Here is a 24,831-nt window from a genome sequence, read left to right on the forward strand (position 1 = left end):
TCCTTGACGTCTCATTCTCTGCTGAGGGGACAGTGTGGCTAGTTCTTGGAATACCTCCAGTTTCAGTGTGTGTTGCTTGCTCTGCTTAAACAGGCAGACAGAAAGACTTTACAGCTACATGGGAGACGTAGTTTGTTCCTGTCTGGTTGTAAAATGCTTTGAACGTGGTATCCTACAGGCCATGAGGCAAATGGTGATGTGCCACGATTCTCTGTTTGGGTACTTTGATCAATAAGAATCCATGGAAGATTTTGACCTGTGGGATAAGGTTATAGGAGAGACTGAAAGAAATGCGTGTGGGCTATTGGATTTGCTGGACCCTGGGAATACCAGGTCTGGCCCAGTTCCCAGAGATACCTGGGGAAATTTTGCTTTTTCCTTCAGCAGGACTGAGCTTATATCCCTGGTGATAAGATGGGACAGTCTATTTAGCAATGTCAGGGTGAGGCAAGGTGGGAGATGGTTAGTACTAGTTATCTGACATTTGGCTTGATGACTTCTGCACAGCTTTTCTGGCTGAACAAGCAATGTGACTGCTTGTGAGCAACTAGGATTTGTGACTTAAGATCAAAACAGGTTCCTCATGCTGACCACCAATTAAAAGGTACCTTCTGGTCACACTTCAGCCACCTTTGGCACGCAGCGATGATTTTGGAAGCTATCCCTTTAAAAGCCTACATGTAGGATGCTTTGGAGGACCACTGTGAGGGGATATAGTGGGACTTCTAATATTTCAGGTTGACCCTACATCAGCAATAAATACAATAGAAAGTACAGAACCAAATTTGTCTCAAGTTCAACATTGTGTTTGTGAAAAGGATGATTGGGGTCAACAAAACCACATCTGTCTTCAGTTTACTTAGAACAAATCCCCTTCAATTTTTTTTCCAGCTTGATCTCTAACACCAACAATCTGTGAGTTTGTGTATTCCTACTTGATTTAAAGAGATTCTGTCACTATTCTGCATATGTCTTCCTAGGCCACTTAATAATCCTCCCTTTTTCCTGTGGCTTGACTATATTTAAACCAACATTCTTAGCAAGTTCTTAGAAAGTGCAGCATATGGCTGAGCTTTATCCCAAGGTGATGTCATGAGGCAGCCTAGGAGTCCTTTACTGTTACTTTCCCCAGCCATCCTGCAATGGAAAGCTCCTAATGGAGTTACATCATGCTCTGAAAGTATAGAAAAGTAGCGTAGGTGTGGATGGCCCAAGCTGCAAAGTCGGGTCTTCAAGAAGGCTTAGGAGGAAAAGACAAAAGGGCAAATCATGGGATGTGGCCATTGGAGGTCACTGAAACAAAACAAGTCTGGGAAAGAGGGAGAGGCAAGTTGAAGAATTAAGACATTAGACTAAATTCTGCTTTGTCTCAGAGCTGCCGGTCAGAACAGAATTCATCTCTTAAAAGCTGCACTGCTAATTTATTTCTAAGTGTGAATTTGTGGATTCCTAACATATTTGGCTTCTTTGTTGATAGCTGAAGGCCCTTGGCTTGAGTCTTGACAAGAAGTCCCCTTACTGTTGGCCTCCTTCCATCATCCCTAAAGCAGCATTAATTATTTTTAATGAAGAAATCCTTTCTGCTGCCAAATGACCTTTCTGAGATTCAGTGTGAGCTAGATTTTCCACTTCTTGCTTAAACTCCAAGATCTACAAATACACATGACCATGAAAGAGATTAGCACAGAGGAAACTGATGTGGACTGGTTCCTAATTCCAAATCAGAAAACTAATTGGAAAGGAGCAATTTACCATTTGAAGGGAGTATAAGACCTCCCCTGGATTTCCATGACTGACAACCCCCACTGCATTTTCCTAGTTATAAACCTGGAATGGAATGATATTGTATAACTCCTGACTACTAAGCTAATACCTAACACAGAAAAATGAGGTTTTTTCAATCAGCAGTTGCACCCTGTAATTCCCTCACATAAACATGCTGTACAAAAGTGATGCATCAGGACACTGCCTCCCACACAATTTCTGTGAACAGCCAAAATCCTATACAAAGTGTGATCAAACTCCTGTAAAGAATGAAGTCACATCATGCAGAGGTTTGTCCAACTTACAGGATTAGCTTGAGGACTTCCAGCAATATTTGGGATCTCGGGGAAATCAAGGAAGTTATACTCTGTAGTCCAAGCAGATGCAGTATTGTAAGCAGCCACTTCTCTTTGTGGCTGTCCTTCCAGTTGCCTCTTTCTCTCCAAGCTGTGTGAAGGTGGGGAAAATGCTGCGTGGAAGTGAGCAGGTGACTGTGCTGGGCTGATCTGACCAGCCTTGTGTTCTTGCAGTGGAACTTCCCGTTGCTAATGCTGGTTTGGAAGATGGCACCAGCGCTGTGCTGTGGAAACACTTTGGTTATTAAGCCAGCTGAACAAACTCCTCTCACGTCGCTGTACATTGGCTCGCTGATCAAGGAGGTAAGGAAGTCTGAACATCCTGTCTAGGTACTGTTTTTTAAGGTCATAAGCAAGACTGTGTTTTGTATTGGCTGTGTAGGTTTTTAGGTTTTAAAGATGTTAAAGCCTCACAGAGGGAAGTGAGAACAACCTCTGTCTTCAGTCCTTTCTTACAAAGGCCTTCGTGACTGACAGTGGCTAGCTGGGAGGTAGCAAAGATCACAAAATGGTGCTTTTATTCTTTGGCCTTGTCTTGCCCTCTCCCAAATGAGGGAAAGACTACAGCTCAGTTTTGTTAGACAATGGGACAAAAGAGAGTGTCATTAAACAGCAATGTTGAGTTTGTACCATTTTTAAGTGGCATAATTCAACCAAGACAGAGTGCCATGGGGAATGATTCTTCATAATTTCTGCAGTTCGTAGAACAATTGAGCTATGTCTGGCCTTTAAAGCCAAGTTGATACTGACATAAAGGGAAGATCATAGGTTGGGATTTCAAAATGCTGGTTTAGGGCTTGTCAGGTAGGATCTCGGGTGCCCTCAGATCTATTAATCATACAGAGGTGGTGGGAGGTGCAAAGTACCTTCCAGGACTGGTCAGTACATCAGCTTCCTATATCTACGTATGTGACTAATTGTGAGGAAAACTAAAAGGGTTGTAGATGTGCTTTTGCCTCTCAGCTGGAAAAGTCTAATGATAATGATGATTTTGTCTGTTCTTGGCTTAGCCTGGGAGAAAACAGGATACCTTAATTGACATTTAGGGCTCCTCTGTCAGGAAAGGCAGTGCAAAAATACTACCAGTTAAGTATCTCCTGCAGTTAATTGATTTAATGAGATTACACAAGACGAGTGTGCATAGGGTGCAGTTTTCATGACTTCTAGTTAGCCCTGCCACACCACTGCTTTTTTCACTGACATACAGCTCCCCAAACACAGGCGTAGCATTCCCCGCAAAAAGCCATTCAATTCTGATGAAATTATTTTTTTTTAGCTGAAATTCTAAGCTGTTTCTCACAGTTGCCCTTCAAGGCAGAAGTGTAATTAGAGCAGAATAATTTTATTTGAAGATGTTCCTTTCTCCACCCAAAATTAGCTAAATTCTTTGCAGTTTTTCAGAAGAATAAGTTAAACTTTTTTTGTTTCATCATTAAAAGGATGCAGAAGATGTTAACACACAAGCAAAGCTACATGTTAGGTTCAATGAAATAATTTTGGGCCAACCAAAATATTTGGGCTTTCATTTTTGCTGAAAAACAGAAAAAACTTTTTGGCTCAGGGTGACCTGAACCAATTTTTTGTTTCCTTGTGGCTTTGCTGCTGACTCCAAACACCATTACTTGCACAGTTTGACATGCAGTATTTTCTTGAAAACTCATTAGCCAAGATGCAAACTCTATTAAACTCACTTTTATCATTGTCACATCCCTAGAAGACATCAGACTCTCCTTCCAATTTATGAAAAAAAAAATGAAGATAATTTTTTACAAGGTAGTACATGAGCAATTATTTCCATTTTTTCTGTATGAGGAAGGAGCAACTGCATTTATTGAGATTTTATATTAAAAAGCCACAAGAAATGAAGTGAACCCTTAATATCATGCAATTCCATTGTTACAAAATGCAGGGAAAACATCCTTGTGCAATCAGTAGTAGGGGAGGGCTAGCCTAGAGCAGCATAATCCTTGAAACTCTTGTTTCAGGAAGTAAAAACAGACCAATAAGTACTGCACTTCTCACACTAGAATTTCACCTAAAGTTTTGCCATTTGTCTCTTTTGGCAAAATTACTAGTTGGCTAATCTAGGTTGTAAATGTGGTGGAAACTGGCATAAGTCTGTTACCATCTGCTCTTGTATTCCTGTTTTATTAGCCCCATCATCTAGTGAGGTTTTACTGACTTCTTAATCCCTCTGGCCCCTGAAGAACCACAAATGTCAGCCTTTGTTCAAAACAAACTTTCATTCAGTTACCCCTTGGCTCCAGCTGCACAGCAGTAGCTGGGGGCCAAGTTTGGCCAAAAGACTCACTCTCTTTTTGACTTGAAACTGGGACTCCTCCAAGAATTCTTACTGAAACTTGGCATTTCCTAAGCATGGCTGTTACTTTCACCCACATCTACTCCAGCTAGTAGCACACAGCCATGTTACTGGAAAGTCTGGAAAACAGTGCTGTATCTAGTATGGGCTCCTTGGCTGCAACTTGCAATTTTTAATTGCAAGGAATATAGTACAACTAATTCAAGCTTCCTGAGAGCTAAACTGCAGCTCTCAGGAGTGCAGGTCAGCTCGAGTGCTCAAAATCTCTCTTTACAAAGCTGTATTTAACCTCTGTTTTAGGTGGGTTTCCCTCCTGGTGTGGTGAACATTGTGCCAGGCTACGGCCCCACAGCTGGAGCTGCTATTTCTACCCATCACAGCATTGATAAAATTGCTTTTACTGGGTCAACAAAGGTAGGTGATAGATTTCTCATAAAACACCTGCTGTTCCTCTTTGCATTCTCTTCTAAAGCTGCCATCCACATAAGACTGGACCAATGAAATGTTGATGATTTCTGTATTGCCAACATCATCTTCCATCACATTCCATGTGTCAGGATTTTTTGAGAGGGTTTGAGATTTGTCTAATTCAGGTCCTTGTGCTTGTGATAATCTCACATCTCTGTAACCAAACCACCACATTTCTATAAGAACTGTAAGTAATAGATGCTCTGACATAAGGTAAGACAGTCTAGAGGAGAGGCTGGCAGTGACTTAACATCATGTCATTGACCTGATGGAGCTTCTGGACAAGTTTGCATGCCAGTCCTGCCCTGCAAGCGTGTGCAACTGGAAAACATGTCAGTCAGAGCCCTGAACAATTCTTTGTTGGCTTTAGTTACCTCTGAGGAACTAGGACTTAAATAACAACATGGCCCTGTGCCGAGGCTTCCTCTGCTGACGTGGATGTGATTAACATTTGAGCTGCTTTTGAGACCTGCACAGTAAAGCACCTTCTACTCAGTTTTTTCCTGTAAATAGCTACGGCTGCCTTGCTTAGGAGAGGGGTGGAAGCGAGACCCCTGCACTGTCAGACACCTACAGCTGTCCTCTTCTGTACCTATGTGGGGAAAGGAGCACATGGCTTGGCCTGGTCCATGGAATTGAGCCACAACTGTGGCATGCAAACAAGTTTGTCTCCAGTAATCACTGCTGCAAAAGCTTGATTAGAAATGTGAATGTTTTTCCAGTCGCTGCTCTAGATTTTTCTTGCAATATATATGCACCCCCTGAAGAGGGGCAGCATCCAAAGAATGGAAATGCTGATACCAATGAGTGCAGTTGAGGAAAATACAGTCTCTTCTCTTTTAATTCCTTGAGTAATGTTCTTGCTGAGCATTTGCTGAATTTCTCCATTCTTCCGTCTGTCTTCACAATTGCAGAGTGTCATCTAATTGCATGATGATGACAAATCACCTCGAATGGTATTCTTGGTCGGTAAAGGTAACTCACTAAACACTCCAAAGCTGCTGCATTTAACAACAGTACCATCTAGTGGCTTTGTGTACATGCTGACTGCTGCGCTTATCCCATAGGAGAAGGTGTGTTAAGCCTCTGTTTCTGTATAGGGATCATGGGAACAAATATGAACGCAATAAAGTAAAAGTTCACAATGATCTTTTACTCTCTTGATAGTTGGTCTAATCTAGGAGTTTACCCAGATACATGCTTCTCTCCAAATCCTAGATCAGAAACTTTTAGCCCAGATTAGATGCTGGCTGTGTGAAAACAATAGAGCTTATAGACTCATCCAGCCCCCGTGGGTCTGTTTGGGTTTTTAATGAAAAAAGAGTATCCAGTGGATTAGGGGCAGAAGGCAAATCTCAGCTGCTGGAGCCTGTAGGCAAAAAACTCCTGCAGACACTCTGCTTGTCTTCCTAATCCATGGGTGTGCAGGAAACACCGAGGGAGACAGATTCCTTGCTAATGCATGTGTAATTTAGAAGTGTTTTCTTCCCCCTCCACCCATCTGCAAGCTCAGCTGCATCTCTGCAGTATTTGCAGCATAATGCTACTGTTTCTGAGCCAGGAAGTGAAGCTAATTCAAAATACATTTTGACTTAGTTTTTAAACCTCAGCTTGGGCTCAGTGCCAGCCTGGAATTACTGATCTTAAAGTCCACGAGAATTTTCTTTTCTAGATTTCTTGCTTTCCCTTAGTTTATTCACTTACTCCTCTTCGACCAGCTAGCTTGTAGTAATGCCTCTTGTGAAGCTATGTGTGTCTGCAGCAGGATGCATTATTTATTTCTGCTGTCTCTAGGACCAGGCTGCTGAGTGACTAGAGGTGATCTGCACTGCTAGGTTCAGGAGTCTTGCTCGAGTTACAAAGGCAAACCATGAAAAATGCAGACCTGTAACTGCCAGCCAGCTGCCCCATGCTTTCCTTGCTCACAGCTCCACTCCAGGGCAACAGTATTTTTAGGCAGAAATGAAGTTAAGATTGCCATGCACAAAGGTAAAATACAAGAAAAACAGTTACAACATGAGGAAATTCAATGTAAGGTCACACTTAAAAAAAATAACCTGCCTTAACAGTTGAAGCTCCCAAATAGTTTTAACTCATACTATTTCTAACAAAATTAGATTAGTAAATGATTCTGATGTTTGATTTATGCTCTTCTTGATTGATTTATGCTTGATTTATGCTCTTAAAAAAGTCCATTTTTTAAAACAGAAAGAGAAATTGCTGCTTGGACATTACCACTATAAAAGAAAAATAGCACAGTCAGTCAGAATTTGGGGAAAACATTTGATGTGAAACAGTTTTTCTATGGGGGAAATAAACCTTAGTTTGACATTACTTTGATTAAACTCTGGAAGCAGAGTAAATCCTTCCCTTCAGGAGAGGGTGGCCAGATAAATTCCACCAGATGGTCAGAGAAGGTTCCTGGGCAGAAAGTGCCACAGCAGAGCTTGACAGACCTTGTCTGTTGACATCCTCAGGTATAGCCTTAGAAGGAACATATCTCAGCTACTCTTGTGTGGAGCAGCTGAGCCTAAACTGTCAGAAAGGAGTAGTTTTCTCCTAAGTGTCAAAATCTCTACATGGCTTTCCGGTATGGGAGTGGTAACAGATAGGAACAGTGAGTTCTTGCCATTGCCTTGGCTGGATCTCCTCTAAGAAGCTGAATTCCCAATTTTTAAAAGTCAAACTCTTAAACCTTGGAGTCCCATTGATTGCCAGTGTTGCTCACTAGCTTGCACTGGGTGGGAAATGCCTTGTTCTGGAGCTCGGGGTAGCAGATGACTTCAGGATACAGTTCCTGGAGCTCTCTCACATAGCCCGCCCTTTCAGACCTTTCTCAACCAGACATTAATTCTGGGGCTGGCTTTGACCCAACACATCCCAGCAGTAGGAAACACGAGCCATTCAAGAGTGCTGTCCCTGACTTCTACCTGCTTCAGCCACCCACCAGGCTCTCCTACACACGTTAGCATCACACTTGACATGCTGAGTTAAGACTTTCAGGAGAAACAGCTCATGTCCTCTGTGTGTCTCAATGCCACAGGTTGGAAAACTGATCAAGGAAGCTGCTTCTAAAAGCAACCTCAAAAGGGTGACATTAGAGCTTGGAGGGAAAAACCCCTGCATTGTGTGTGCAGATGCAGACTGTAAGTATTGGCTGCTGTGTTTATTTGCTGTAAGACGCTATGAGTGTGGTGCTTTTGTGTGCCTCTGCTGTGCTTTGGCAGCTAGCAGGACTGGTGTTTGCCACTGCGTCCACCCCAAAGGCTGGAGGAAACCCCTGTACATGAGCAGGATGCAGTTCTGCTTTGCTGGAGCTCTTGCCCAGCACAGGGATTATTCCCATGGCGAAAGAGCAGACCATTATACTGTTGCCTTCCCTGGGGATGGCTGCAGTTACAGATAAATCTTGCATTTGTGTGTTTCTGCTGTTGTGGTGACTTCTTTTTGGTTGGGAGTATGGCAGAGCCTGAGCCAAGCAGTGGGGAAAGCAGTTTACTAAAATGCAGCCCCTCTGCAGGCATTCCTGTGACAGGAGAGTTTTGTAGGACCTGACCTAATCCAGCCGTCACCTCTGTCCTGCGGGTCTGCAGGACTCATTTCACATGTTCTGTTGTGACTTCGTTGCATTAGTGAGTAGTGCTAGAAGATATGTGTAGCCTGCGACCACCAAAGTGGTTGGAAAATCCTATTTGACTTGAGAAAAATACTCTCCACTCTCTTGCACAGCACAGCAGAGGTTGAAAGCCAGAGGTATTTGTGCCATCACTAACAGTGAGCATTGCAAGGACCTGGTCTGAGCTGGCTGTACAAAGAAGGGCACACAGCTTTCTAAACAATCACTACTGAAAACAGTCTTCAGGAACCAATGCACAGTATCTAGGAATCCACATCTGAATTCCAACAGCAAGAAAAACTGATTACTGCCCTCAGTGAGTCCATGTAGAAGGAAGTATCAGGAGTAATGGCAAACTAGACCCTGACACAAAAGGCAGGAAGGGGGGTGGAAATAAGAGATCTGGTTTTGGGGCAGTATGAGGTCTTGTGAGTGCCTTCAATGGGTGTGGACCCTTGTCAGCATTTTTTAAAGAGGCTTTCAAAAGGGAAAGGAAAAAACAAGTCTGGAAACACTGGAAGGCTGAAACTGTGCATGTGGTAACGCTTTTCCCTCCTGGGCCATGTTGCAGTGGACTTGGCAGTGGAATGTGCCCATCAAGGCGTGTTCTTCAATCAAGGGCAGTGCTGCACGGCTGCCTCGCGAGTGTTTGTGGAGGAGCAGATATATCCGGAGTTTGTCAGGCGCAGCGTGGAGTATGCCAAGAAGCGACTCGTTGGAGACCCCTTTGATGCCAGAACTGAACAAGGGCCCCAGGTAACTGTGTGCCTGAGAACAGTTGTTTGGTTTTTGGTTGTGTTTTTGTTTAATTTTCCTTGTGTAAATATTATCCTTGTGAACATGGTCCCAGCAGAAGCGCTGAGGGGTGAGTAATGTATCATGGCTTTATTTTTCTCTCTGTTTTAAATACCAATTAATCACAACTGTTGAAATGTTGTGTTGTAATTTTTTAAAACACAAATGTATTTAATTCACTTCTTATCCAGCTTTATGGAAGGGGCTGTCTCCCTGGTACGGTAATACAAAGCATGTTGCAGTGAGCAATAGCAATGCACAGAAGAGTGCAGCTGCAGAAACGGCCATTCAGCTACTTGGCTATGTTGGTGATGACAAGTAGTTAGAGCCCAGGGACTCCTGAGTCCCCACTTTCCCTCTCCTCCTTTGCACCCCTTTCTGATCCTTTGGAGAAGTTTCAGCTGAATTAGGAGGAAGAACCATGCCAAGCTGCTGTTGTGCCCAGCCTCGTCAATCCTTCCAGAGCCTTCCTCTTATTTTTTTCCTTCCGAAGTGATCTGAGCTGTGGTGGTGAACTCTGGAGGAAGATGGTCCTTGGGTTAGATCTTCTAATGGGGCCACTGTTTGCTACCAAAAATATAGCGGAAATCCCAGAAATCTGTAGCCTAGGCTTCCTGTTCTCAGTACTGTACTATGAGTTTTTCTTCCTTGATGCTATATAGGATCCCTTGGAGAAGGGAGGACTGTGGGGACATCTGCCTCCCCTTATCTGGATCTAGGCCCATTTACACATCATCCACGCATGGCAAAACCTCATTGCACGTCCTCATGCATGGGGAATAAAATGATGTACATCCCCTGCTCATGCTGGGGCTGATCCATCCCTGTAACTTGCCTAGAAAGAGATTTCATACTGCTCAGCAACCTTAGGAAAATAATCCTGTGCTGGAACTTGCTTCAGCAGAAATGAGCTGACCCTCAAACCATTTCAGGGTCTGCTCTTACCTTCTGTTAAGGGCTCTCAGCTTTTCAGGTTTGTTTATTCGTTTTAATATAATATCATCCTAAACCTTATCCAGCAGTAGCAGTAAGTGAGCTGCTTATGGACCATGTTCACCTGGCTGCTTTGACAGAGACCATTGATGTCATGAGAACAGCCCCTGAAATCACAGGGAGTAGTTGGGAGATCTTAAAGGGTGAAACACTCTGCAGTGAGCAGAACATGTACAAGTGGGCTGCTTCTTTCAGTTCATCCATGCTCCCAGCTCTTGCTAGGCTGTCAGAACCCTTCTATGGCAGAACACCATGTTCTAGTATCACTACTGTGGCTGAAGGGAGACTTTGCATACAGAGCTATAATTAAGGGTAGCAGTAAGTCAGAATAGCAGCCTCTGGTCAGATTTTAAATATGGCCCATCTGTTCTCTTCCCCTGTTATGACTTACCTGTTACGCTTGTAGCTAGGAGTTACACACCTGAACTTCTCTGCATGCAACTGTCAAGCCCAAGATGGGTAGGTACTAAGAGAGTGGGAGGAAACTGTTAATCCCAAAGCTTTCATGTGGCTGCCGGTGGTGAGGAACAACCACTTCCTCTGCAGCTATGGTTTCTTGCTCCCTGGAGCCTGTGCTATAAGATGCAACACACAGAAATTCAAGCAGAAGAGAGAAACAATGCGGTGTCGCAAGGGCTTAAAATACCTCCCAAAGAAGCAAAGATTCACACCTGCCCACAAGTAACTGTTCAAATGTGAAGCTTCCAGATCAAATTTTTCCTCTGTTCCTGAAGTAACCTGCTCTGCTGTGAGGGGTTTTTTTTGTCTTGAACTGATGGGTAAGGGAAGAATCACCAGGAAAAATAATCTTTCTTCCTCTTCTTCTTCATCTCTCCCCATCAGGCCTCAGTTGCTTCAGATCCAGGTTGTTGCTTTCATTCTCCTCTGTGGGTCAGGGTGAACATACACAACAGCATTACAAAAGTGGCCACATGCTGCTGTGTAGACCCCATTCTGGGATGATCACTGGCTTAGATGCCAAGAGTGGGAAGGAGTTGGAGCCAGCCTTTAGGCTGATAGTAGTTGTAGCCTGTGATCTTTTTTATCCTACATCAGCTCCAAGTGCTTGTAGCCAGACAACAGGACCTGCAACTTCCAGAGAGTTCAGAAAGTCTAAAATAGGAGAGCCTCCACAGTCCAGACTTTGAGCTAGTGCTCCGTGAAACCAAGCTGCACCATGGCTGAGCAGAGTGCTCTGAGTAGCTGCTGAGACAACCTGGTGCAGGACAGCATGGGGTGACAGACAGTACTGTTCCACAAGAACTTAAAGTTGATGTAAGCTACTCCTGGAGAAGTAGTTCTACTGCAGCTATTTGTTCCTATATTGCACTGCACTTAGACTGGGGAACTGGCTGATTCAGGTCTCATCCAGCCTTTTTAGAAGTAAAGAAGAAAGGTTTTACTCAGGTCAGTTCCCTGATGTGGATTACTGTGCGCTGGCATGGATGCTCATGGCATGGGTGTGGGGAAAAGACTGTGTCAGCTGCAGTGTTGGGTTATGCTGATACAAACTGCACTGCTCTGATCAAAATTAGGTCAAATTTAAACAGTATTAAATTTAAACAGAAATGAGGCATGCTTCTGATGAGACTTCTCCAAAACTCACATGTGTCTGACTGTGTTGACTGGCTGGAATTCAAAAGACACCACAAGAAACCTGAGGGGTGATCAGGACTGAGTGGAGTACCAACCTCAAATGCAGACCAAGGGCATTTTTAAACCTTGGATTCCTGTGAGCTGTATCATAGGAAGTAATAAAGTAAATCTGCACAGATGGCAAACTGGTTAACCAGTGCATTATACAATTGTGAACAGCAGACTGCATTAGACGACACTGATGTCCTGGTGGACTAGAACCCCAAGTACTGGGATTTGTGGACTATAAGGCTTGGTCTACAGGAAGGAAAGAAGTACTAAGGCTGCCTTGTGGCACTTGCTAGCCAGAAGTTTTTCAGCCCAAAACCTATTGTTTGATTTTTAAGACAGTGAGTATTTTCCTTAGACTGTAGACATTTGTGTACTTTAGGATTAAAATGTGAAAGTAAAATATGTAAGGAGAAAGAGTATGTGTCCAACAGTCAGTTGGACCCAGTTGTGGGGTTATTCTGTAGGATTACAAATGCTATGTTTGGATAAGGAAAACCTGCTCCTTGCAGTCTTGACTTAAACAAAGCAAGATACAAAGATTTGGGGGTTCTCAGATTTTCAGCGTTGAGGTGATCCTTAGAAGCCTTCCTCTCTTTTGAATTAGATGGACAAATAGTAGAATTTGCTCTAGCAGATCATGTGTTTTTAATAGAAGTCAATGCTTGAACCATAAATAATAGTGGAGTGGGGGACAGAATTTAAACAAGCCTTGCAAGCTCTAGTTACAATGACAAACAGTTCCACCCTTGCATGTCATTTTTACAAATGTTTTCTTTCCCCAGTGTCTTTTCATCTAACTATAGTTTGCCTTGCAACAAGTTACAGCTGTATAAATATCCTTGTTTTGTTTTCTGTGATGTGAAGTGGATGAACTGGATTGGTCTGGATCACAGACATGCCAGGATGGAAAGCACTTGCAGATATTTTCAAATTATTTACTTTTGGCAGCTAAGCAACCAGACAAATAGACAATATATATGACACCTGCCAAACTTACTATGTGACACTCTGTATCCTACACGAGGGCACTCATTTCCTTGTGCAGTAGCGTGTATCAAGTGTTTTCTTGAGTAGCATCTTAACACACGAGAGAACATGAGCACTTAGTACAAGCTGTCCACAGTGCATGTGATACACACATCTGTGTGGCAGGAGATGTGCTGTTCTCTGTTTTTGCCGTGTACCAGAAGTACCCCAAGGACACCCTCCTGAAGCTTTGATATTTGTCTAAAAGCATGAAAACTTGGATTGTGTGTGGCCAGGATTAACTAGGGACAGGATATAGTCTGTAATCTGGAGGAGTCGAGTGTGGAACACTCCATGTAATCAGTCCCAACTGGCAACTGGCCCTGCTGAAATAAAACCAGATGCCTAGGGAGGGGCATTGAACCAGTACAAGCATCTGGAGATACCTGGCATTCAGAGTAACCTCCCAGGCTGCCAGGGCACCTTACACCAGTGGGTGGAGCCTTTTATTTAATCACTGCAATGAATTTGTCGAGGTTCTTGTTAGTTTTACTTTTTTTAAACATTTCTATCAGTCTTTTACCAGCTGTAGTGTGCTGTGATGAGGCGTTTCATTGCTTAATTATGTATCATGCGAATAGCCACATCTGTTTGTTTGAAACCTGACAATACCTGCAGTCCACTGCTGCACGTGGAGCACAAAAGAAGGACCAGCACTGATCAAAAGTGCTGTGGGCTTCTGCACCTCTTCCCAGCACGTGACCCATTGTGCTTGTGGAGTATGTGATGTCTCCTCCAAGTCTTGGTGCAGGGCTGCACAGCTGTGCGTCTTCAGTGTGCTGTAACTGGACTGGCCTTTCCCCACCTCTGCTGAAACCCTTAGTTTAAAGGCTAGTAACACAACAGTACTTGCTATTTGAAATTACTGTGTATTTAGGTGTGGGTGGGGAGGAGTTAGACAAGCTTGGTAGTTAAAAGTGAGGATATGGCTCCCAGTCCAGAGAAACAAAAAATGCTGGGATGGTGCTAGTCTCTAAGATATGTGAAAGGTGATTCTGATTTTAAAAGTATGTCTTCAGTGCAGTAGTTATTCTGAAGTCACCCACTAATAGGGCTTATATTCGAGGCTATTCATGTAGCGTGTGTGTATGTGGAAAGAGATGGAGGCAGGGCTCGCTGGGTTCTTCCAGCTGGGGACAGATAGCTGTGGGTAAAGCTGCATGTTACAGCAAAGTCAACTTAATCATTTATATTTGCTGATTCTCCTTCCCTTGCACTGATTCTGTTGCTGGTCAGATCCCTTGCTGAGCCGACTGAGGTTGCTAGTCCAGCAAAACCCATCTCAGGCTGTTCTCATGGTGCTCCTGAGCTAAATTACTGCACGGAGAAGGTCAGTAAGTCCCAGAGCTGGCGTGAGGTGAGCCGGGGGAGTGCATATCCAGGATGCGGAGGAAGGGAGAGTGGGGAGACTCCTTCCATATGGCAGCAAACTATCAAATTAAACTATGACATGGTAACTTCACCTTCTGTTTTCTGTGGCTCAGGGCTATACCCACGTCCTGTCTTTCAGCCTGCTTATTGCCTGACTGCCATGGTATAGAATGAGATGTAAACTTGTGTGGTTTGACAGTGCCCTGCAAATGTGCCCCCGGGCTGCATACCATGACTCCGGTCTCTGGAACAGTGATAATAAAGGCACTGCTGTCTGTTTCTTTTCCTTTTGTGTCTGGCAGATTGACCAAAACCAGTTTGATAAAATCCTGGAGCTGATAGAAAGTGGGAAGAAAGAAGGAGCTAAGATGGAGTGTGGGGGTCTTGCCATTGAAGACAGAGGCCTGTTTATAAAACCCACTGTGTTTTCAGAGGTCACCGACAACATGCGTATCGCCAAGGAGGAGGTACAGTACAAGTCACCTGAACCTTTATAAGCATTTACTACTGTAAATGGGAAAGAAAAGAGGTTTGGTTGTGGTTTGAAGTGAAAACCTGAGAGGAGAATAGAAGTTTCACATATTTCAGTATCCTAACAACTGCCTAATGCTGAAATCCATTCTACTAATGAAGTACCTGCAAGGTGAGCTTCAATTTGGAGTGTATGTGCATGTGGGGGGGAATTGTGAGAGAAGAAGGGGGAGAGCAGACCAGGCAAAAAAACTATCAAAATGTTTTAGCAGCAATTTTTGTGCAATTAATAGGCATCTGTTTGCCAGCCCTTTCTAATGCCTTGCTGCTTTCCCCCGTTTTGTTTGGTTTTCCAAAAGGAAAGTCACCCTGTGAGTGTACTCACTGGACAGTAACAAACACAGATAAAAACATAGCAGATAATACTACCCCTAAAGCTTTTGGGTCTCATTTCAGGAGAACTTGATATAATGCAAAATACAAGCACATGCCTTACCTAGATACAGCTGCAATAAATGCTGCTTCTGAGTAAGAAACAGTGGTGATGGACAGGTTTCTGTCTGAATCCTTGATTTTAAATATAAATAACTGAATAAAAATAACTGAAACAGTGGCAGGCTGGAACAATTCTATGTATTCTTTGCCTTGAAGTTTGAAGGTTTTCTGAAGACAGAGTTAAGCTCTCCCAGTCTATGCAGACGGATGGTTGTGTGTGCTGTGTGCTCTTACGCACCTCCTACTGACTGGACTTGAGATTGCTCAGCTGTGGTACACGCTGACTCAAAGTGACAGAGAACAGTATAATGTGTGTTCTTGCTCCACTACCCTGTAAAAAAAGGAGTTGCTTTATTGCAGAAAGGTGGGACAAGAACTCTGGGACCTGAAGGTGGTGAGGAGGGAAGGAATGGCCCTGCTATACTGCCGCTGAAGGGCTCTTCTCAAGTAGCCTTAGTGTCAGAAATAATCCCAGATTCCGTTCTCATGGTGAAATCCCCTAAGGCTGACCGTGTTTTTCCTGTGTGAAAACATGGTTGAAGCCAGCGAAGTGCAGATCTAATACTCTGGCTTTCATTATTCATATGCAGAAAAACTGAACAAGCTGCATGTGATTAGATCCTGTGATATTCCTTTGAAATAGAAGTTAATCTACTTTTCATCATGTTCCCGAATGGAAAATAAATAGTTGCCAAAGTCTGACTGGCACTTGTATTTTATAGTTTAGGCTAGTGCTTTTTATGGGGCTGCTTACTGTTTGCTCCTGGCAAAGTGTTTAGATGTCTCAGATCTGCTAAGGAACCTGGGAAAGATATCAGTCAGTCTGGCCATGAGTTATAGTCTAAAAATAGAGGGAATAAGAGCTGAAAATCCCATGACAGGCCTTTTTTTAATGAACTGACTCCAAATCCCAAGTCATGATTCATGAAGCTTATCCAGTTTCATTCGTTTGCAGTTTTGTTGCAAATGTACGTTCACCTTTGCCTAGGACCAAGGCTCCAGCTGAGTACCTGGATCTCCCAAAACGACGAAATTCAGAAACACTTGTATGAGCCTAAAGGCCAGGCAAATGGCTTAGCCTGGCCCTCAGGGTGGCACAAACGAGACTGTATCTCACCTTCGATGGGGGTTTATTGTACTGCAAGGCCAAAAATGGCCCCACTTTTGGTACTGTACTTGATGAGAGACTCCATCCCAGAAGTTGGGAAGTATTGTGTACGCCAGCTGCTTTATACTGGCAGCCTGGGAAGCCAAGTTTGTGGTCAAACACATACGTGGTAAATGCACTGCATGCAAATAAACTGCATGCAATGACCAAATCAGAGTTAAAACCAAGGAAGAAAACTTGCAATCCTTGAAAAATATTAATTACTTCTTGAGTATACTCAACTTCTGAGTTCAAAAGGAGAGTCGTAAATGGACTAAGGATGAATCATTTGAAACTTGTCCAGATCTAACTCTGCTTATTTTGATTATTATAGATAATCTGTTAGTTGTTGGATCTTAGTGTATATTAACTACTACAGCACATCACTGTGCTTCCTTTGAAGTCAGTTTAATTAGTGGTTTTTAAGAGATTCTGTCAGTGACTTCTAGAAGGCTAGGATATAACCTTTTAAATATAGAATCCAAACAAAGCATCTGATTCTGATTACTTCAAAATTACCATGATTAGCAAAGGCTTTCCTCTACTAATGTTTAATTGATATGTGCAGATTTTTGGGCCAGTTCAGCCAATTATGAAGTTCAAGAGTATAGAAGAGGTCATAAGAAGAGCCAACAGTACCGAATATGGACTTACGGCCGCAGTGTTCACAAAGAACCTGGACCGAGCATTAACGTTGGCTTCTGCATTGCAGTCGGGAACTGTCTGGTAAGCAACGTAGGACCAGAGTATGGGCTGGGATTTTGTTTCCTGGGTGGGGAGAGGGATGTATGGTTTGGAATCATGTGCAAGTGCTGGAGGTAAGATGTATTAGCAGTCTGCTTAATTCTTGATGTTCTGCTCAGAAGTAGCATCCATTCATCAAAATAAGATGGTGAGGACCAGACAGTCTGGCAAGAAATGGACTGTTTGTTCATTCAATCGATGTAGGGCTTCATCTGGAAAACTCTGAAAATGTAGGGATTGTAGTAAGTTCCACCAGCCATGATGCCTTTCAAAATCCTGTATGTAGCAAAAAGCAATTCTTAGGATCTTTAGGTAGCATCAGATGGGGGCTTAGATGCAGAAATCAGTATGGACAGTAGATGGCATCACATCACTGTCAGAAAGATAAGTAGCTATTTTTACTTACAAAATTAGAATAATTTTAAAGATGGAATACTGATTTTTTTTTTTTTTTTTCCCCACTCAAGATAGGAACTTGATCTGATGTCTGATTTTGATGCAGCCAGAAGAATCTGCCTCTGAGTAATATTTACATAAAAACGGGATGTTGGGCTTTGAAGGATACATGTGCTGTGCATACATGAAGGTGCAGTCCTACAGCACCAAGCCATACCTGTCTCTTGTCAGTCATGTGGTCTTACTGAGATGCTGAGGAAGTATCTGCATTAGCTTTTCTGCCCAGTGTCTATAGAAATGGGGGTAGCACTTTCATTTTACTGCGACATGATTGTCTAATGCAGTCCAACTTTTTTCGATACCTGGAAGTGGATGGTGGAGCCTGCTTGCAAGTGTTTAGACAGCTTTCTGAGTAAACATGTTCACTTCAAAATTAACTTCATTAAACTAGGGAATAGGTTGGACTATTTATATTAAGCATGGCTCTCAACACAACATAAATTCCAGCTCAAGCTTGAATGTCTTAGCCATGAGAGACTATGAAGTGAGATGTAGGTCAGACTGAGTACCACTCAAATGTTTTCTGTCTCTGCAGCAAAATAAGATTTTATTGCTAAAATCTGATTTATCAAGTGAATGAACTGTATAAAGAGAGAACTGAGAGATTTCAGCCTTTTTTGTGTTGTTGTTGTCATCATCTTGCTTCTCCTTGGTATTGAATTGTCTTCTTATAATTGATGTTTTTATTGTAGGATCAACTGCTATAATGCGCTCTATGCACAGGCTCCTTTTGGTGGCTTTAAAATGTCAGGCAACGGCAGAGAACTGTAAGTTTTGCTCAAGATTTTGTTTATATGTGGATGGTGAATGCAATAACAATTGTGACTCTGTGAAAACGGTGTTGAATTTGCTCTTAAACTCTCGGGCTTGCAGTATGCTGCACAGGGAGGTGCTAAGCCAGTACAGTGTGGATGTAAAGCAGATGTGAGAACGTGAGTGGTGCCTTCAGGAGTACCTTCATCTGCTTTATAAGCTCTTAATAGCTCCAGTTCAGTCAATTCCACTTGCAAGCATTCTTCCGTACTAGTTAGATTTTTAGATCAAGGGAGAAGTATGGCACCTTGGCTGGGGACACTGGTATCCACCCCAAACCTTCTCCCTCTTTATGTGGCGGTATCTGCACCTCCCTTGACTGCTGTATCATTGCTCTTAGTTGGACCGCTTCACACCTCTGACTGTCTTAATGTTGGAGCTAGAACAACAAGGAATGATCTCCCGGATCATTCTACCTCCCACCTTCCAAGCTTGCTACTAAATTACAGGAAGACTGTCTGTCCCTTTTCCCCAGCCTGACCTGTTGCAGCACGGCTACCAGACATTCTAGCTCTGATTAGTTACTACTGCAGAAATTTTTAAACCACAGTCAACCTATAAGTTAGAGGTAGAGCTGAGAAATTGACTTAAATCTTCATTTTCTTCTTGTATAGGAGAGAGGCAGGTTTTATTACACCATTCAGAAGGCTCTTCAGAGGAATCTAATGCACCTTTTCTTTCATTAGCCAGATTTATTTCCAGGAACCATTTCCAGTAGCTGTTCTAGTGCATGTGCTGCTCTGAGATATTCAGATGCCTCCCTTGCTAAGCACAGCAAATGCATGAATCCTCAAATGGGACACATATACTGAGACCTTATGGTTTACTTTGGCTGACTGCCTGGCTAATTAAAGGATGTCAGGGGTTTATCCCTTGGGCAAGGCATGGGAATAGAGCCAATTTCCACCAACCAAGACATAATGCAATGGTGGGGTCTGCCATCAGTATGTGTTTCTGGAGCAACTGTGCCATCTTGATTACATGATATCTTGTAGATAGAAGCTTACTTTCAGTGACAAAGTAACTCTAATTACTGTGTAAGCATTGATAACTATGTTCATGTGGATGTTTCTTCTATGGGTTCTCAAAATAGTACTCGATTTTCACTAGGCAGAGAGACACAAGGTGTTATCTTATGGGTTACTGTGACCAGAAGCACTCAATGTTTCTCTTACAACAGGGTGTAGTTGTGTGTACTTATTTGCATGTACTAAGTGATTATTAGAAGAGGTGGGCCAAACAGATAGCTGGTGTAAGTTAGTTCAGATCTGGTTTTAATGGCCTGATGTCATCTACAGCAGCTGTCGGTCAGAGGCTAAAATGCACTAGTGTAGAAATCTCTTATCTTAGCGTGTTAATGTGTACTGCCCTACAATTGTTTGTCCCTCTCCCTCCTCCCTCTTGTTTTCCAGTGGTGAATATGCTTTGGCAGAATATACTGAAGTGAAAACAGTCACCATTAAACTCTCCCAGAAGAGTCCGTGAAAACAGAAGGCCTAAAATGCTGACACTCTGAATGTGACACATGGGGGATGTGTTCAGAGCAAGGGGGAGGGGAGGGGTAGGAAGGAAAATGGAAACACCTAACTTTATTCCTCTAGAAACACTGAATCTACTGGGCTCCATTTTGTCAACTGGCTCTTCGAAAACTGATTTAACTGACCCCACTGACAGCATAGCACACACTTGTACTGTACAAGTCCCTGGCTGTACATCTGTCTGCTACCTGTGACTAAAATGCTGGTCAGTCACAGTGTTTGCAGGACATCTGCTTTCAAACTGTACCCCTGAAGGACTGGGACATCAATGGCATGTTAGAGAGACTTCTGGTACTATTAGCATGGACTGTTAAACACCTTCAGAGGCATCTGGGTTTCACTTGGTGTAAATGGACTTGAGTGGTAGGGTTAATGCAACTGGACTGAAGTTGGAGGAGTTTGTGTGAAGACTGCAGCTGGAGTTGGGGATGGGAGTGCAAGATTTCATGGAAGGATCTGTAAAGAAATTATCTTTGAAAGAGCTATCTTGGTCTCTCTAAAGATACATGCATTCTCCATATTGGTGATATTCTAGCCCTGAATGAGATTTATGGGAGTTTCCCAGAGGACTCCTTTGGGGCCAGTATTTCACCTGACAGAGCTAGGCTTTAAAGCGTCCTTTGAACCTGATGTTTTGGTGTGCACACATTATACATGCTGCAAATGCAAGTTACTGACTTGCTAACCCTTCTGGCTCCAAATGAGTCACAATTGTATCTCAGACCTTCACTATAGCACTTTTCGCAAGAGGATTTTGCACTGTACTTGCCGTGATGACACAGAGATGAATGATAAGCATGTAGAATGATAGATACCCCACAGAAAACATCCCACGCCAGTCCTTCTGATCTGGAGGAGGGAGCAGAAGAGCTGCAAGAAGCTGTCCTGCACTCTCTTTCTCTGTAACTTTCAGGCTGTGTGAACATATCTTCATTTTTTGAGCCAGAGCTATTATTAAGAGAGTAAAACTTCTAAGCTCTTCTCACTGCTTCTTAATCCTGTATGAATGTAGCTTAAAATAAATTTCTAGAAGTACAGTATGAAAAGGCAGGTGCTCCCAAGCACACACTGAGTGCTAAGGATGTGGGTGTACAAACCAGTTACCATGGAATAAACTATGGCTGGACTTAAACGTGTCAGCAGCTTTGCAGTAATTGTCCTCATGAGTGCTGTCATCTTGTGACACGCACAGAGTAGCTGATCCTTCACTGAGGAATGAACTGCCTTGAATTGTCTCTTGCTTACAGCTGTATAAGCACACATGTATGTGAATAGCATCCATGGAGCGGCTGTCACACCCAGTTCATGCTTTAGTATCTCCTGCAGGAACTTCTTTGCATGCCCAGACACTACTATGAGATTAACGACAAGCCACATGCTGTCTTCAGTTCCTGGGTTCACTACTTTCCCTCCTCCTCCTCCCGATTCTGTACTGGAGAACCACTGGCAAACGTACGGGAAGTTCCATGTCTGCAGAAGCCATAAGCATGCAGGAGTTCGTGGTGTCAGCTTGTGAGGAAGTTTAACTGGCCTCACTGGGATTGTCCTCTGAGAGCAAACCAATAGAGGTTCCTTATGGCATATCAACAGGTCTCCATGGAGCACTGGTAAATATTGCTGCCTGGAGTTTTCCAGATGCCAGAGCTCGAAGCAGAAATGCAGGTCTAACCTCTGTTCTCTGCTGCAAGCAAGGATTTAACCGGTACCTTCCTTTGCTCAGTCAGTAACAAGTTCTGTTGCATGACTCGACCTTTTTTTGGAGGGGGAAGGAAGGTGGGTGGCGGTAAGTAAGAAAAAAAGTTTGCATGAGCCTAAACTTCCTTATTAGTTAGTGAACGTTGAAATTGCACTTCAACACTTCTTAAGTTCTTAAGTGACATACCTCCAACGGTTGTGTATAACTAAGTGCCTGCCCTCCCATGGGTATGTGAGACTGGTAAATCTCCCCATGCAGTGAAGTAAATGTCCTTCCTTCCCCATGAAAGGCCAAATGGGAACATTGTAAATAAGTCTCTTTTTTTTTTGTAAAACACCTAGGGTGCAAACATCGTCTCAGACAAACGTTTTACCTTTGCCTACTTGATGGTTTTCTAGGGCTGCAGTCAGACAGTAGGGAGGTAAGGCAAACAGTAAAAAGCTGGTTATCTTGATGTATCTCTGTATTAATTTTTGATAAACAGTGGTTGAAACTGAAAGCATCTGAAATTCTTAAAATCCTAGTATTCTGGCTTTATATGTATGATATATATTTCACCTCTTATTTTTCCCCTTATCAAGTTTTTAAAAAGTCAATGTATCTCTTATTGTATAAATCAGGGTTTGACTCTACACACTGAATTTTCTAAGTTATATAACACTAGACACTAACTTTAAAATAACCCCTTAGAGGGTATATATTCTTTCATTGCACAGTAAGGCTTTCATATGAAATACTACTTTTTTTTTAAAAAAAAAAGAACTATATTTATAAATTAGGATACAGTTAATCTAATGTATTTTTATAGCTAAAGGTACACGAAAATGCTATGTTTAAACCTCATGTATATATTTAGACTATGGGTATCTTTTTGTAATAGTTCTTGTTCCTAATAAATGTTTAACTTTGTGAAATGGTTTCTAAAGGCTACATATTGATATTGCTCAGAAAGGAAGGTGGGCGAGCAGGAAACTTCTATTGACTTTACTCATTTTAACAGAGGAATAACTTGAATGCTTTTTCATTTACACTGATTAGTGCCTTAAGATAATTCCAGCCCCTCTAATGCATGCGGTAAGACCCCTTCCAGCAGCAAGCAACTTCCACTCAACTCAATCCTCCTGCCACCGTTTTTTATTTCAGTCTGAATTTGGCCCATTGTGTCAATAAAAGTAAACACTGGAAAGGGTTACGGTCATGCTTCTCAAACAAAATGGCCCTGGATTGCTCTAGTTACAGGGGGCTCTTCCTAGAACAGCGTTGTGTCTGTTCCCCTTGATCCAGTGACCCAGTGGTAGTCCCTGAGTGGAAATATACACTGGGCTCACAAAAGACAGCGTAATTGTGAGGCACCTTTTCCACGTGGGAGGACTGAACGCAGAGCGTGTGTTTGCGTGTGTGGATCTGGGGATTCAGTATCTCATGGGGGGGACTGTGAAGGAATCTGAACTTGGATTCGCTTCTGCAATTTGTGAAGAATTAGCCTATTTTTAAAAAGTGAAGTGCCAAAGTGTGATCAATGCTCTACACCTAAAAGCTGGAGCATGCGTCTGATAGCTCACCCTTCAAGCAGTCACTTTTATAAGTTGTGCCATTTCCATTAAGCAGAGGGGGAAGGAGAGCAGAGCTGCAGCTGGCAGAGGCAAGCACACTTCTTCAGTTCAAAGTAGGATGGATGCGTTTTGCCTTCTGAGGTGAGCCTCAAAATGGAGGATTTGAAGGGGCTGTGGACCACACTGCCAGCTGGGGCTTCCTGCCTTGGCCTGGCTGCTTCCTAAAGCCCTTTGAGACACATCCATCACTGGTATGACTCTGCTAAATGTGTTCCCACTCCTGTCTCATTTCCCTCATCTGCAATGTAGATGGAGAGCAAGAACATACTGATACCATTGTCTTTTAACTCTACTGGGTTTGCAGGGCAAGGTTTTGGTAGTGAGCAGGCTACAGGGGTGGCTTCTGTGAGAAAATAAATATTAAATAATAAATATTTTCTCCCCTTTACATGGGGAAAATGAAATAGTACCAGGCTTGTGAGAGGTTCCTGGTACCTGGAGATGAACGGGTTTGTGATGGGGCTAAGATGTGCGCACCACCAGCGGGACCGTAGCACGTCTAACGCCTTTGGAAGAAAGGGGGCAACCTCGCTTTGCTTTCCCCAAGAGGAGCAAACACACACCGACCTGGGGAAGGAGCAACTTGCAAAGAAAGAAATCTCAGACCAAGTCGGTTACAGGTAAGGCCAGGCCTCTGTCGGGAAGCAATGCAGGCAGATGTGGAGCAGGGCCACGTCCATCAGTGTGAGCCGCCCGTGCCTGGGGAGACACATGGCAGCGGTTGTGAGGGTGAAGCCATCCAGACAGCCCGCTGTAGCTGGGAGAGAGGGTCCTGCTTCAGCTCCTGCAACTCCCACAGGCTCGTTTTCCCTAAAAAACCCCAAACCAAAGAGCTCAAGCCCCCATAGGGACCGCCCAGGGAGAGGGCCGACACCAGTCGCTGAGGGATGAGTGGGTCCTGGCTGGGGAAGGAGCCCCAGAGAGGGGCTGCCCTGTGCCCTTCCCCACGCTCTCCCCCCATGTCCCCTTCGTGGGACGGGCTCTGTGCCCCGGGCGCGGCGGCGGGCAGCGGCAGAGCTCTGCCCTCGGGGCCGTGCGAGGCCTGCGGCCCGCGGCCCGTCACCCTCAGCCGCCCCCGGCGAGACGCAGCCCCTCACGGCGGCCGGGGCCCCGCGCGGAGCCGGGCGGGCCCTCAGCGGGCCCGGTGGCGGAGGAGGCGCCGCGCCGCTGCCCCGCTCCTTTTCCTTCCTCCGTCTCTCCGCCTCCCGCCCCGCAGAGCCGGGCGGGCGGCCGGCGCCGGAGGAGGAGGCGGAGGAGGAGGAGGCGGCGGCGGCGCGGCCGCAGGGACCCCGCCGGCCCCGGGACGCAGGAGGTACCGTGGCTTCGCTGCCGCTTCGGCCTGGCCGCCCCGCGGGCACCTGCCCGGCCGTGCGGGGAGGCGGCGGGGAGCGGGCTGCTGGGGCACGCCGGGGCTTCTCGTGTGGAGAAATGGGGGAGGGAAAAAGCTGTTAAAAAAAGTTCTGGGAAGTTTGTGGGACGGCGGGCTCAGGGCGGCGGCGGGC

The 24,831-nt window shown here is 44.1% G+C and overlaps 2 protein-coding genes across 2 annotated transcripts in view; both read left to right on the forward strand.

Moving 5' to 3' along the window:
• ALDH1A3 (aldehyde dehydrogenase 1 family member A3) overlaps positions 1 to 22,489 on the forward strand; it is a 36,963-nt gene extending 14,474 nt beyond the window's left edge. The window contains exons 6-13 of the mRNA XM_068409998.1: positions 2,295 to 2,423; positions 4,741 to 4,854; positions 7,952 to 8,054; positions 9,096 to 9,280; positions 14,659 to 14,823; positions 17,038 to 17,195; positions 18,362 to 18,436; positions 19,895 to 22,489. Of these exons, the coding sequence (XP_068266099.1) occupies positions 2,295 to 2,423; positions 4,741 to 4,854; positions 7,952 to 8,054; positions 9,096 to 9,280; positions 14,659 to 14,823; positions 17,038 to 17,195; positions 18,362 to 18,436; positions 19,895 to 19,967 (1,002 nt within the window). The 3' untranslated portion in view covers positions 19,968 to 22,489. The remainder of the gene's footprint in view (positions 1 to 2,294; positions 2,424 to 4,740; positions 4,855 to 7,951; positions 8,055 to 9,095; positions 9,281 to 14,658; positions 14,824 to 17,037; positions 17,196 to 18,361; positions 18,437 to 19,894) is intronic.
• Positions 22,490 to 24,559: 2,070 nt separating this feature from the next.
• Positions 24,560 to 24,831, forward strand: part of LRRK1 (leucine rich repeat kinase 1) — an 83,327-nt gene continuing 83,055 nt past the window's right edge. Inside the window, exon 1 of the mRNA XM_068410605.1 lies at positions 24,560 to 24,641. The gene's annotated coding sequence lies outside the window, so the exon portion shown is untranslated. The remainder of the gene's footprint in view (positions 24,642 to 24,831) is intronic.

The sequence above is a fragment of the Nyctibius grandis genome, chromosome 11 (assembly GCF_013368605.1).
Source record: "Nyctibius grandis isolate bNycGra1 chromosome 11, bNycGra1.pri, whole genome shotgun sequence".
In the NCBI taxonomy this organism is placed as follows: Eukaryota; Metazoa; Chordata; class Aves; order Nyctibiiformes; family Nyctibiidae; genus Nyctibius; species Nyctibius grandis.